Consider the following 13823-nt stretch of genomic DNA (forward strand, 5'->3'; position numbering starts at 1 on the left):
CCAGAACAAATATCACCTAAGAAAGAGCTAGGAAATAACAGGAGGATCATTAGGACATTTCTAATTTGTATTCCTAACCAGATTCCAGAGCAGAAAATCAGCAAGTGGAAACTAATGACCATCACTTCTCAAATAAAAAAACCTGAGCCTTGAGTGAAGTTTCCCCACTCTTTTAAACGAAAACTATACTTCATCCTACTTATCATAAAGCTGTGAACAGAAACAAATGTGGTAACGTAATCATGATTTCTTATTTGTAATTCACTATAAATTTACGAAGCACATCCTCCTGAAACTTACATGGTTGGCTTTTCATTTCTGTAGTTTTCATGTATTTGAGGCCATGTGGTTATCTTCTTACAGCTTTCTGTTTTGTGTCTGTATATATATTTGCTCTGCCTGTCAATCTCAACCCTGTAGCTTTAAGGAACCATGCCATTTGATACCCGTATTTTCCCTACAAGTAAAAGCAGGCTGGACGGTTGTGCGAGTTTTATTCAACTCTCATTACAAAATCAGCCTCCTGAGTATAGCTTACTGGTTGTTGTTTTTCTCATTTACTTATTATCCAGGCTCTGTTCTCTTGCCACTCTCACTTCTATTAGTAAGCCGTCTCTAGCTAATCTTTGATTCACATCAGAGCTATGTTCTTTGGTAAAATTAATCTATATTCTCATAAAGCAGAACTAGCATTCAGGTCTAAAGAAGAAATGAAATTATAAAATAGAGCTTAAAACTCATTTCCTACAGAATCAGATTTAAGTAATCAATTAAGGAAAAATTCCATAGAGTCATGGAAAATTGTGTATATGTTTGTTACCGGTGTCTCCAAGTTCATACAGGAGGAAGCCATCCATAGTCAGATAATTCTGAAACCTCTCCCTATTGATCCAAGATGACAGATCACCGTCTTCGTATTCTTAAAAACAAAGTTGATAAGTTATGGTGTAAATATGTGATTAAAATGTTTAAGTTCTATCCTAACAATATGCATAAAATTCAGACACAGGAGTATAATCTTAGATTCATAAATTTCATTTGTAAAATCTATTCTGAACCCTCCGATGTACTAAAGGATTAATGCACAGAGCAGTCCTTCACTGTGTGTTTGCTGACCACCCTAGGGGACCACATAGCACCTGGGAATTGTGGGAGCAGGTATTTGACAATGCCAGAGAATTAGCGTTAATTTTGTTAAGTGTTGTAACAGCATGTGGTTGTCCAAAAAAATAAAAAGTCCACATTTTTAAGAGGTGCATAATGAAGCAAAGAATGATGAAATGCCACCGGGATTTGCTTTAAAATAATTCAACAAAGAAAAACACTTGTGGAAACAAATGTGGTAAGGTCTTGGTAATGTTCTATCTAACCTGGGTGAGTGGGTATGTGGGTAGGGACTTATTACTTGAGCATTCTCTTTACTATGATGTATGTTGCATGTAAGAAAAATATTTTACAAATAGACTAAGGATCTGCTTTGATGAAGAAATGCTGAATAGCAGGTGATGGTTACTTCTGTCCAGCAGGGAAAGGAGGAGCTAAGAGCAGAATATACTAGGGTGCTACCATGATTCAAGGGGTTTTATTTCTTCAATTTTTTGTGAGTCCGAAATGTTTTATCTTTTTAAAAAATAATTTTGCATATTTTAAAGTAACGTATAGAAACTGCACAGGGTTCACGTCTCAAAAAGGAAGATGACCTGACCAAAACAAAAAACAAACAAAAAACCCCAAAAGGAAAGAACACTAAATGGAAAAAGTCAAGCTGAAGGGTAAGAAAAATGGATGAGTCATTCAACTCATGAGAGCTGTAAGCAGCAGCTGAATTTACTAAATGTGTCACCCTTGCTTAAGTCCTATAACAGACACAGCATTTTAATTTTAAAGCATTTTATATGAGCTAAAACTTTGGAACTTACCATCATAAACAAAGTAAGTTTCATCTTTGAAAACAAGCACAGCGGGCATCTCTTTCAGTGTCACATACTGCAAAAATCAGACGTGTAAATAATCTGATCATTTAAAAAATTTCCATTGATAGCTATGATTTCAAAAGTAATAAAGGATGCAAGAAAAAAACAAATAGAACAATGACAAAATTGTTACAAACAGTGAAAAAGAGCACAGTCAGTCCCAAGTTCATCCAAGGACTGGGTTTGATTTCTCTTTACACACCCCTTGTCACAGTGCCGTTTTCTATGGAGAAAACCATGGAATATTCTTAGAGTTGATAATAAACCTAAAGATATCATGGCAATTAAGGATGAGAGGCACTCTGAGGTGGCAGCAGAGCAGCAGGTAAGGTACCCACCAGCGCAGGCGGGTTCGAGTCCTTCCCCACCTCTCCAAAGCTATGTCATGAGTCCATCACTTTACTTGGGGCGTGAGCTTCCTCCTCTGAACATCAAGGACACTGAGTCCCCCCATCTCACCAGCGAGTCAGGAGTTAGGTCTGCTAACATACTGTAAATTGCTTTATAAATGGAAACTTACAATGCTGTTTGATAATAAGGGATTCAGTCAGAAGGTAGCTGCTTCCTATACCTGTTATAATTATTTCAAAATGGTACAATTATGGTAAAGAAATCAGTATTAGAGCCGAAGAGATATAATTTGGGTAAGCCACAGAGTTATCACATGAGTGTGGTAATACTGAAAGTAACAACAAATAAACAGTTCAGTAGATAACTAATAAAATAACAATAAAAACAGCTGCCTTGTTTATAAAAGGGAGGAGGCATATGCCACGTAATGTAGAAGGATCTGGTCACGTTACTACTGAAAAATGGTACAGTGCCATGCAAAGAGCTATTTTAAGGGCAGTGGTAAAGCTTCGGCAAGGCTCTATCATCGAGTGTGCCTGTATCCACCCTCGTCTAGGAATGCAACCCCAAAGGTGTTTTGCAAGCATTTCTTCGCATTCAGCATCGCTCTCTTCAAGGAAACCCCTGAGTGGGCCACCCCGTCATATTACTGAAGAGCTGAACCTGCAGCCACCTGTTTCCCCGAATTCCGAATCCCGCCTCCTCTTTCCTTGTGGTGCTTTAAACTTACTTTCTTCCATCACAGTTATGTGCCTACGTGACAAACTTCTCCGTTCATCTTTAAGCATCCTTTAGTCAGAAACGTCTAATCCATCTTCATATTCCCTTGTTTCACTTATTGCAATTCTTATAAATACTAGTTGGAAAGCTTTGCATGACCAAACATTAAAATTCAAAATATGGGGACAATATAAAATCATGGGTTTTATCCTTATTTGTCCTCCTACGGGAGGAAAAGTCCTCACATTATTCTGAAATATCTACTACTCCGCAGCTGACTTTTGCAGCCACATACTCAGAACTAAAAAGAAATGACAAATATTGATATTTGTAGGAATAATTAACGAATGTTAAAGAAACTAGTTAAGATGGCTATTACCGTATTTCCCCATGTATAAGATGTGCCCATGTATAAGACGCACCTTAATTTTGGGGCCTGAAATTTGAAAAAAAAAAGTATTATATAAAGTTACTGAACTCAAGTTTTATTCATCATAAAATTCATACAACTCCTCATCACTGTCAAAACTCCCAACCATTAGCTTGTCCTCATCTGTGTCTGATGACGAATCGCTGTCTTCATGTAATTGCCTCGTTCTCAGCAGGAAATGCAAGTAAAAAAATCTACATCCACTGTACAAGACGCACCCAGTTTTTAGGCCCCAAATTTTTCGAAAAAGGGTGCATCTTATACATGGGGAAATAAGGTATTAAAAAAAAAAACACCTAATAACGAACAAGTGTGCCCGTGTAGCAACGCTGTAAGTGCCCACCCAGATGTTGTATGTCCCAGGGGTTTTGATCTGACATCCCGTCGTCATATGAGGACTGCGATGGTGTCAGGGCTCTGCTCCTCCACGTGCCAGGCGTGTCCTCACCTTGGGCCCCGGCGGTATGGGTTCCGTTTCTTGGGTACTCCGGCCACAAGTCTCTGCATGGCTCCTTCATCTCCCGGAAGCCCCAGTTCAAACTATCCTCTCAGACACATATTTCCTGATCAACGAGTCTAGAGCAGCCGTCCCACCTCCCAACGGCCCCTACTGTCACAGCGCTCCTGTATTTATCTTTTTTTCATCGCAGTTACGATCCCGTAGGTAGATTTGTTTACTGAGGATCACTACCTCAGTCTGAAGGCCCAACAGAAGGCCTCACCTATAACGCTGACATTTAGTCGGCCCTCCCCCATGAGAATGGAAGCTCCGTCTACCAGGACCCTGACACCCGCCTTGCCACAGATGGGGACTTCACACACACAGCGCACGGCACGGAATAGAGGGGAAGAAGCAGTGTTACGAAATTAAGTGATGAAAATCCAACTGTAAATATTACCTCAGGAACCACTTCTTCTGAGGCAGAAAAGAAGTATGTATATACAATTAGTTCTGAAGCCGCATCTATGTATTTCTCCTGTGAAAATACAAACAAAGCAAGGTGACTTAAATATCAAAATTCATTCCTTATTAAACATTCAGAGCAAGTAGTATCATCACAATTTTCTACCGTAAGTCCTTTAATGTGAAAAGATGGGATATAAGCAAATGAAATAAATTGTTTTTACGGTGAAAAAGCATTGTAACTAAGTACTCTCATACTCCTCTAAATAAAAGTTCTTTAAATATAACATAAGATGAATTTATATTTAGTAATTGAACTTGATGATTATAGGAAGAGATATGTGTATGTATACACACATATAGAATAATTTAAGATAATGATCTTTTGCCTTTAAAAATTTTACACTCAAATGCACTCTGCAGTCTCAAAGACTCAAAATACTAAAAAGCAATATAAATTCAAACAATCAAGTCCCTAATAGAAGAAATGCTAAGGCGGATGCCATCTACCCACTTTCACTCACTTTGGTTTCATAAAGAGGGTACAATATAAACTGTTGTTATTGTAAAAATATTTAGATTGAACTGAAGTATTTCCAATAAGTGTGAAGTATTTTGAGTCTCCAGTGAAATTTTGACTATACAGAACAGTAAACTACAATACATCTGTGTTTTCAGATTAAAAACATAAAATCATTCGTACCTTCAGAGGTGACTCTCCACCTACATAAACGAAAAACACACGATGTCTTTTCTGCACGTGTTCAAACATCTGCTGACTTGGAAGTGGCCGAATTAGAGCTCTGTTTAGAAACAAAAACGTTAACGATGTGAATGTACTTAATATTGCGAACGGTTCACGTAAAGTGGTGAAGGTGGTGAATCTTGTGTTATATGTATTTCACCACAATTCAAACCAAACCAAACCCAAAAGGGAATGCAACACAAACTTGCATTTGAACTAAGGATAGTGCACAACTGACTCTTATTTATATGAAAGCCTATCATGTCTAAAGCTATAAAGTTTAAATGCTGTATTAACTGCATTTTAAGTGTATCATCCCATTCATATAAATCTAATACAACTGTAGCTCATGACAACTACTACACCATTTTAATAAAAACATAGCCACCTATAATTTAGCCTGTCAGTTTCAAAGCTAAGTTTCAAAAATATCCCTTTAAAGAGTATGATTCTAGCCAATATTTTGATAGGCAAAAACATTTATTTAGAGTCCTCAGCAAAAACAAAACAATCCACATGAGAATTATTTATTTTTTCTTCCTTTCAAAAGATCATTCACACAAACACACTATGAAATACTATCCCAGGAGTTTATGCTGTGTTAAGAATATTTATGTCTTACTCTGTCCATTTAAATTCATGTAGTTTTAAAATACCCTATAGAGATTAAACTATAAAATGTTTCCTAAGTATGTTATTCCTTTCAGGAAAAACAAAATGGAAAATGGTTTTCATAACAGTACCTAAGAAACTGATAAAAAGAAAACAGTACAAAGGTTTTATTAGATAAGCATATTTCAAAGCCAAATAGACTCAGAAATGAATTAACACCAAAGGTTATTACAAAACATATAATTTACAAAATATTGTTAAAAAACTAAAAAAGGCAGTTTTCTTCTAAATGCGGCCTGTGAGATTATTACTCCACCAAATTTGCAAAAAGAACAAAACTTATTTTACAGGGGCAAACGTATTTTCAAAATGCATAACTCTTTAGATGCATTGCGTCACTCTACTCCAGGGCCTACTTTTACTTCAGTAATTAACTGGTAAGTGATGCAACTCCAGAATTGACTCTTGAAATTTCATTTGCAAAAGAGTCAACCCTAATTACATCAGAAGAAGCCCTTCGAAGCTTATACCAAACCTCATTAAAAACTGCCAAAATGTACGACTAATCTAAATCGTGGAGGAATAAAGTACATCCTACCAGTAATCCCCTCACATAAAGTTATCTCAAAATTTATTTATTCACAAAACAAACACAGAAAATGAAATATGCAACCAATGAGAAAATACAGTACAAGTTATAATAAGCTTTGTAAACTTTAATATAAAGTGTAAGATCATTCCTAATTCTGTGCCTTTTCTCAAAAATAATTTAAGCCAGATGGTATTATGCCACCCAAGAAATCCATCCCAGTATTTCAATTTACCTTAAAGCTACTGAAAGCTAGCAATAGAATATATATACTGTTACACTCATAAGAAAGTACTTATACTTTGAAAGTCAATATAGGCTAGCCCATCATGATGAGTGTTGTCTTCAAAAAGTTGCACGTAATCACTTTAATAATGATAAACACCAGCTTTCTTTATACCTGAGCAATAGGCAGGTTAAAAAACAAAATTACCATTCAAACCAACAGGACATGCTTGTGGAAGAATTTCTGCTCCTTATCGGTAAAGCTTCAGAGATCTATAATTCAAATAGATCTCTGGGTTCTAATTATGTCACATTATAAGCAAAATGTGCAATAATACCTCAGAGTTGGCATGAAGCAGCATGAGGCAGATCAAGGGGACTATTTTAGCTGCATCTAAAAGCATTTTCCAGTATCACAGGCTAGGGATTAAAAGCACAAATCTATTCAGAATAGTGGGGTTTCTCGAAAAACTTTGAAATTAGGTAACAACAAAAATAAATTGATGAAACCAGGGAGTACAAAAGCAAAATTATACTAAAATAAACAGTAAGACTCACAAAGTGGTTAGAAGTATTCAAATTTTGAAAATGTCTTTAAAATTGGGGGAAAAATTCTTCTATACACTGAATGAATTTAAATATGAGGTTAATAAGTATATAATAAAAATCACGGACCCTTTTGTGTTTTTAAACCTACATAACCCTCTTTTCTCATAAATAAACAGACACATCTTATTTAGACTAAGTCCCTAAAAATATGTGTGTTCAATAATGGTCTACTAAAACGCATTTAGTTTTCAAATATTAATGTCATGTAGTAGAGGCCTTCCCTTGGAAAAACTTACCCAGATACTCTGTGAGCAAACTCAATAATATCATCTTTAGTTCGTGGTCCTCTATAATTATAGGCCAAGTCCCCCTTTAATCTTAAAAAGAAAAAAGAAAAAAAGAAAAAAGCTTGGATTATTTCAACTGTTTTAATATTTAATGCTAACCACTATCATTACATAAAATTACAGTATATAAAATAGTTAATGTGTACGTGTTTTAGAAGTAGCATAACCACATAAAATAGACAACTGGCTTCAGGAGACCAGCAACTCCAAACATAAAGAAAAAGGCTGTATTTTATTCAAATTACATGATAATATTTTACTCTGTATTTGATAGCTGTGTCTATGACTGCTAAATAATGAATAATCTACATATTCATGGTGAAGAGCTTGTTAAAGCATTGTAATTCCCACTAGCACTCTCTTCTCTTTTAAAAGGTAAGTACAAGGACAGGGAATTAAAATCATTTTGGTGGAGGTAAAACGAATTTGAATATAACATTGCAGTAACCTGATAGAGGCGCCATGATTACAGAGTAAAATTGCATAAAAACACTTCTGGAAAATTAGGTAATTTCCAAAAGTCTGCCAATGAATTGTGAAAACAAAACAAAACTGTAAAAGCACAAAAGAACATCTATAATTAAACAGAAATATTGGAAAGCATAACTTATTTAACACAAGGAAGTAAGAAGTTTAGCAAACATTTTTAAAAAGCAGGGGAAGGTGAGAGGTGAACACAAAACCCAAGAAATAACTTAAAATTACTCAAATTTTGAAACTTGAGATTTTAAAATACCAAAATAAAAACTTACTTCACATAAAATTAAGTTTCAAAATAATTTAACTCCCCACATTACCAAAATAAGGACACAGATGAAACCCCTGAGAAAATTCAGTGCAATCATTATAAAATGAGCCCTGTAGAATTATCACACCATTTCTTCCAACTTATACGCTCTATATTAGACCTGATCGACACCTACAGATTAGAATGAACTTTCATAAATTTGATTCTCTTGGTTTCTTTCATCTCAAAGGCAATGTCTATTATAGAAAAGCACAATCTGTTAGGAGACAGGTTCACGTGACAAAGCAGAATACACTCTTGAGCTCAAGGGTAAAAGGCCTCTTATAACTTGAGACCGTTATCCCTTGTCCTGCACAGTTAGTACTCAAATACGTTTAGTAAATTAGCAGTAAACAACACATTTACCTAAATACAAAGAAAAGCATAAAAAAAGATGCAGTCCCTGCCCTTTAATCACATACTGCACCTAGAAAGAACTGCTGCACTCAAATCTTCAATTCTCCAAGGAAGCTACTAGAAATTAATGTAATAAGACGTAAGAAGAGTGAACTATTAAAAATATACATATAAACATACAACACTCAACTTACAGCTTAATTGTTGGATAACCTCGAACTCCAAACTCTGAAGCAATGCCTTGATAAGAAAAAGAATAAATAATTCTAAATTTTTTTTAAAAATGAGAAACTAGGTAATAAATGAGCCTTTTACTTAGAAAAAGTATATATATATTTATACAAACTCATATATTTTGCTTTTAAGTCTAAAAAGAATATAGTCACATACAAAAAAAAAAAAAAAACCATGACATTCTCATACAAAATAAGTACTTAATAGTCTAACTTATGGCCCGCACAAAATGCTATGACAAAATAAGGAATAAATGCCGAAAGAATAGTTAAAATTGTATCTCTAAAGTACTTATTTTAGAAGATACTCTTGTTAAAAAATATATACACATATATAAAGCGTCACTTCTCATTTAACTTCATTTCCAGGAAAAATATTTCTTTAAAAGGCCCATCTCTCCCTGTAATGTTTTCTGAGTCTTAAAGGAACTGCATTGTATTTTAATTTTAAAAACATAAACCAAATCTGCAAAATTACTTAATTCCTACAGTCAATATATGATCTAAAAGCAACTTTACTTTTTAGAAGTTTCTGCTTTTATGATAACCTAGAATCATTCCAATTGTCACAAAGGTTATTCTGAAATCCTTAGTTAAAATGAGACAACAGTCACAACCATGGCATTGTTTTGTGGGAAAGAAACAGTAACAAAGGCAAGCAAATGATAATTAGGACTTTATGAATTATAGAAATCCAAATAGCAAGTTAATACTATATATTTTACAGATTCAAGGCAACTAGAAGGGGAAAGAAAAAAATAATATGTTCTCAGTTAATAGGCAATACACAAAATATTTACACAATTACATTAGCATATGTAAAGAACCCTGTATTTACTCACATGTGCTCTCCCTTTGTGAATTTTCTTCATTTCCAGGGTATTTTCTTATCACAGTGGGGTATCAGAAAACTAGATCTATATATGGGTTCCAGTTTACTGATCACTTTAGTAACCATTTATCTTTGGTTTCAAATCACTCCCCACCAATGCACAAGAATAAAGACAACGCCAATTTGTGGCAAAAGAACACCCCCAAATCTCTCTGCCTTCCTGTCAACTCCAGAGCTTCGCCTTAAACATACGGAGCGAGAGCCGAGGGGACTGGAAAGTGATCAAGCTGCCTTTTATGAGAGGCAACACAAACAGCATAGGTTAACAGAAATAAGAGCTCAGGTTCTAGAGATTAAGTCCTGCCTCTGAAAAGCCATGTGAACTGAGACCCATCCCCTACCTTGTGCCCGTCTAGTTCAGGACAGAACTCTGTCAAGTGTGTGCTAACCGAAGGCTGCTGTTACTGAGAGTGTGACATTGTATGTGACACTGCATGGCTACTGAGATTGCCTTCACGGAAGTTATCTGGGGGAGGTTATGTGAGTAAACTATGCTATTAGTGCTTTGCATCCCAAATTCAGGAGGCAGGGAAATAAATACGAGCCCTCATTGCTTTCAACTGAAACTCCCTAAAAACTGATAAAACATCAACACTAATAACTGACTGGCGAGGAGCATATGTGCCACTAGCAATTCCTCACATAATTCAGCATAACATTTACTGATACACAAGTCAAATCAAACAAATGAGATATGCCATCGATGAGGCGATGCAGCGGTGGTGTCTTACAGCTTGATGTTGTGTTTCTCAGCAGGCTCAGAGAGAAACTCACGGCATCGCCAGCTCAGCACCCTGGGCCCCATCGCTGACATTCCTCCGCCTCAGCGTCCGTGTCTACACGGTGAGAGGGAGACCACCACCCACTCTGGAGTCCCTTCGCTCCTTGAGCATTAACCCTCGTTTCTGACAGGATTTCACTAACACTGGCTCCTAAAACTTCAAACTCAGGTTTCGCTAGAGGCGGGAGGCTGTAAGGTCCGAAAACGCCCAGAGGCAAAGCATGCGCTGTAGACCCAGGTCAGGGCCCCGACTTCTCCACTTCTCATCTGTGCGGTCTGCTTAAGTTTCTTAACTTCTCACTGTGCCCTCCCTTCTGAGGTTGCCGTTCATCTTGTAGGGTGAAGGTCAGGTTGTAAAATGAGAAAACCTGAGAGAAAGAATCTAACAGAACCGGGCACACAAGACCCTCAAGTGCAAGGTGCGCTTCCTGCCTGTTCTTGACCCTGATCTCACTGCTAAATATTGTAATTACCTGCCAATGCACCAACGTACAGGTAATATTAGTAAGAATTAGCACAGGCAGGATAGCTTGTAACTGGCTTTTACACACCTTCAACTACACCTGAAAACAAGTTTGTGAGGGGAAAGGGTGCTACCATTATTTTTCAGATGATATCATACTTAGGAAGACCTGGTAACTTGGGAGCAAGCACTGATTAGGTAGCAAGGCTGAGGCTGAAACTCAAGTCTGCATTTAATTTTTTTCTTTCTTTTTTCATATTAGAGAACAGTTTGGATAGAAACCTGGGAACAATTTCTTTACAAACTGAAATCTGTTTGTAAAATAAATAACCTCCCCAGAAGTTTTGTAATTTTAGATGCTCGTAAGTTGAGGTTATACGTGAAGCCCCATCTCAGGCCTGTTTTCTCCCTGAAATAACAACTTGATGGTAGAAGCAGGCTTGCAGGTGAACCACGGTGACCTTGGGCTCTGCACCTAGTTCTGCTTCTGCCTCTCACTGGTGGTGTCTGAAATTACTCAGTCATTTCACCACTGATTACCTTGTCACTTCCTCTGTACACTGGGAGGGTGGAAGGAGTAAGGAGGTGAACTCAATCCGAAGTCCTTTTCAGCTCAAGAGCACTATTTAGCGTCACTATGTGTCTGACATGAAAAGAGAAAAACTATAGCCCGTGGTTCTCAACTGCGGGTGATTCTGCCCTTCAGGAGCCACTGGGCAGTGTCTGGAGACATGTTTGGTTGTGCGGAGGAGAAGGGCGCGACTGGTATCTAGTGGGTAGAGGCCAGCGGTGCTGTTAAGACATCCTACAAGGCACAGGAACCCCTTCTCCCTGCAAAGGAAAAATTATCTGGTCCCAGACGTCAGCAGTGCCAAGTTTGAGCAACTCTGAGGTACAGCCACTGACCAAAACTAATTTGCAAATATAATCTGTGAACAAGGAATCAGAATAAGAATGTTATTGGCCAAATGCCACTGCAAGTTTATACATCAGAGAGAGAGGTAAAACATGATCTTTACATAAAACTCTGTCACACTTAGGTTGAGGAATAAACAGAATTTCAATGGCTTCGTAACAAAAATCAATACATCATTACAGCTAACCTCACACTTTAACTTCTGAATGAGACCATTTTAGCACTCACTTTTGAAGGGGTATGTACAAAAAGAGAAGCTAAAATATGTAACTGAATTTATGCTGGACATTATACCACTTTTTAATGTTATTTGATTATAGTATTATTAGTTAACATTATGCATCAAGACATTTCTGGTACAATTCCAAACACACAGGGCGGGGTGAATCACAACAGTTCCTATTTGTCTAGCTAAGAATTCTCTGCACCGAGATTTGCTGGACTGGGTGTGATGGCATTTGCTTCCTATCACTGCAATTACACAACTGCGAAGTAAGCTCTCCTCAAATACTTCAGAGGTTTTCTGCACTTGGTCACTGAATAATCCTATCCCGCCCCAAACCAAAGTCCTATAAATAACTATTCATCAAAATAATGCTGTACTTTGTGATTCGCTAACATAAGCGCACAGCAGTCACCTAAGTCCATGTAAAAATGCAGATTCTCCTGACCCGATCCCAGAAGTTTACATGCGGTAGGCCTGGTGGGGGCCTCAGGAATCTGAATGCATGTGAGCACCCGGGTGAGCCTGCGCAGCTGGTGTGCAGGCTCAACTCTGAGAAACACCGCTCCTGTGAGCGCCTCAAGGGCGACCTTTGGGGAGGAAGAGGCATCTGTGAGACGGCCGAGCCCCCGGGGTGCTACGCTTAGACTCGGAACAATGTGGCAGCTCGCTTGAGAAAGAAATTCAGTCTCTACCTGTTTCATTCCAAGCTCTACTAGAATGCCTGTATTGGAGCTGCCTGAAGTATCTAAGGAACCTTTAAGAATTATATGCCAAAAATCTATCTGTAGTTTCTGGACAGTGGTCTCTGTATACTTATCAACTTTCTTTAAATACTAAGATGATAAATATCGTTTTCTCCATAGCGCATAAAAGATCTCCTTGATTCTATAATAAAGTGGAAAACGCATCCATCACTGACATTGAACACTAAGTAACACCAGGCAATTGACTTACGTTCACTGGTCACTGTCCCCACAGAATATCCATTCCACACGAGGGGAAACATTTGTCTGTTTTGCTCACTAATGTCTCACCAATGCCTAGAGCGTGCCTGGCATACCATGGCACGTGGAAGCACTCATTAAATACCTGATGAATGATGGTTTTTCAATAAACTATGTGCGACTCAAGTAGTCACAGGACTTTCCAGCAAGCACCACCATGCAGGTCGGGAGGGGAGTAGAGGAGCATTGCTATTCTATATCTGAGGGGTACAGGGTGGGAAGTGTGAGGCACATACGCAAGGCTTGGCACAGAGTGGTCTCGCGAATAGCAGTTCCCCTCACGTTACCTAAAGTTAGGTGGTTTCTTGACCTGTGGTACATTTATGCATTTCATACACTGCAACCTCTATAGAGGTTTTTTTTCCTAAGAATTCAACAAAATGCTAAGTGAACAAGAAATAAAACCAATATCATGACATTACAGGCAAAATTTAAACCTCTTATTAGCTTATGCAAATGAAATGGAAAAAAGTCCCATCATAAAGAATGTAAAAAGCTACAAACATATGCAGTCTTAAGACCTATAACAATATTGTTTTTTGTTTTTTTTAAAGATTTTTATTGGGGAATTGGAGGGATGGGAACAGTGCTGGGGAATTGGGGGAAGGGGAACAGACAAGCTGCTGTCGTTTTGTTCTTCAGTCTAGTTGTGGAGGACGTTGCTTCACTGGCCAAAGTTGGCACCATCATTGCGCTCTTCCCGGGCGAGGCACATCAGT

The 13823-nt window shown here is 37.6% G+C and overlaps 1 protein-coding gene across 3 annotated transcripts in view; it reads right to left on the reverse strand.

The window, feature by feature from the left end:
• Positions 1–13823, reverse strand: part of TMX3 (thioredoxin related transmembrane protein 3) — a 38893-nt gene that overhangs the window by 12882 nt on the left and 12188 nt on the right. For all 3 annotated transcript variants that reach the window (XM_019668904.1, XM_019668903.1, XM_019668905.1), the window contains 6 exons: positions 8784–8829; positions 7395–7475; positions 5082–5181; positions 4374–4451; positions 1920–1986; positions 821–919 (listed from right to left, as the gene is read on the reverse strand). In XM_019668904.1, the coding sequence (XP_019524449.1) occupies positions 821–919; positions 1920–1986; positions 4374–4451; positions 5082–5181; positions 7395–7475; positions 8784–8829 (471 nt within the window). The remainder of the gene's footprint in view (positions 1–820; positions 920–1919; positions 1987–4373; positions 4452–5081; positions 5182–7394; positions 7476–8783; positions 8830–13823) is intronic.

Source organism: Hipposideros armiger, unplaced genomic scaffold (assembly GCF_001890085.2).
Source record: "Hipposideros armiger isolate ML-2016 unplaced genomic scaffold, ASM189008v1 scaffold_542, whole genome shotgun sequence".
Classification (NCBI taxonomy): Eukaryota; Metazoa; Chordata; class Mammalia; order Chiroptera; family Hipposideridae; genus Hipposideros; species Hipposideros armiger.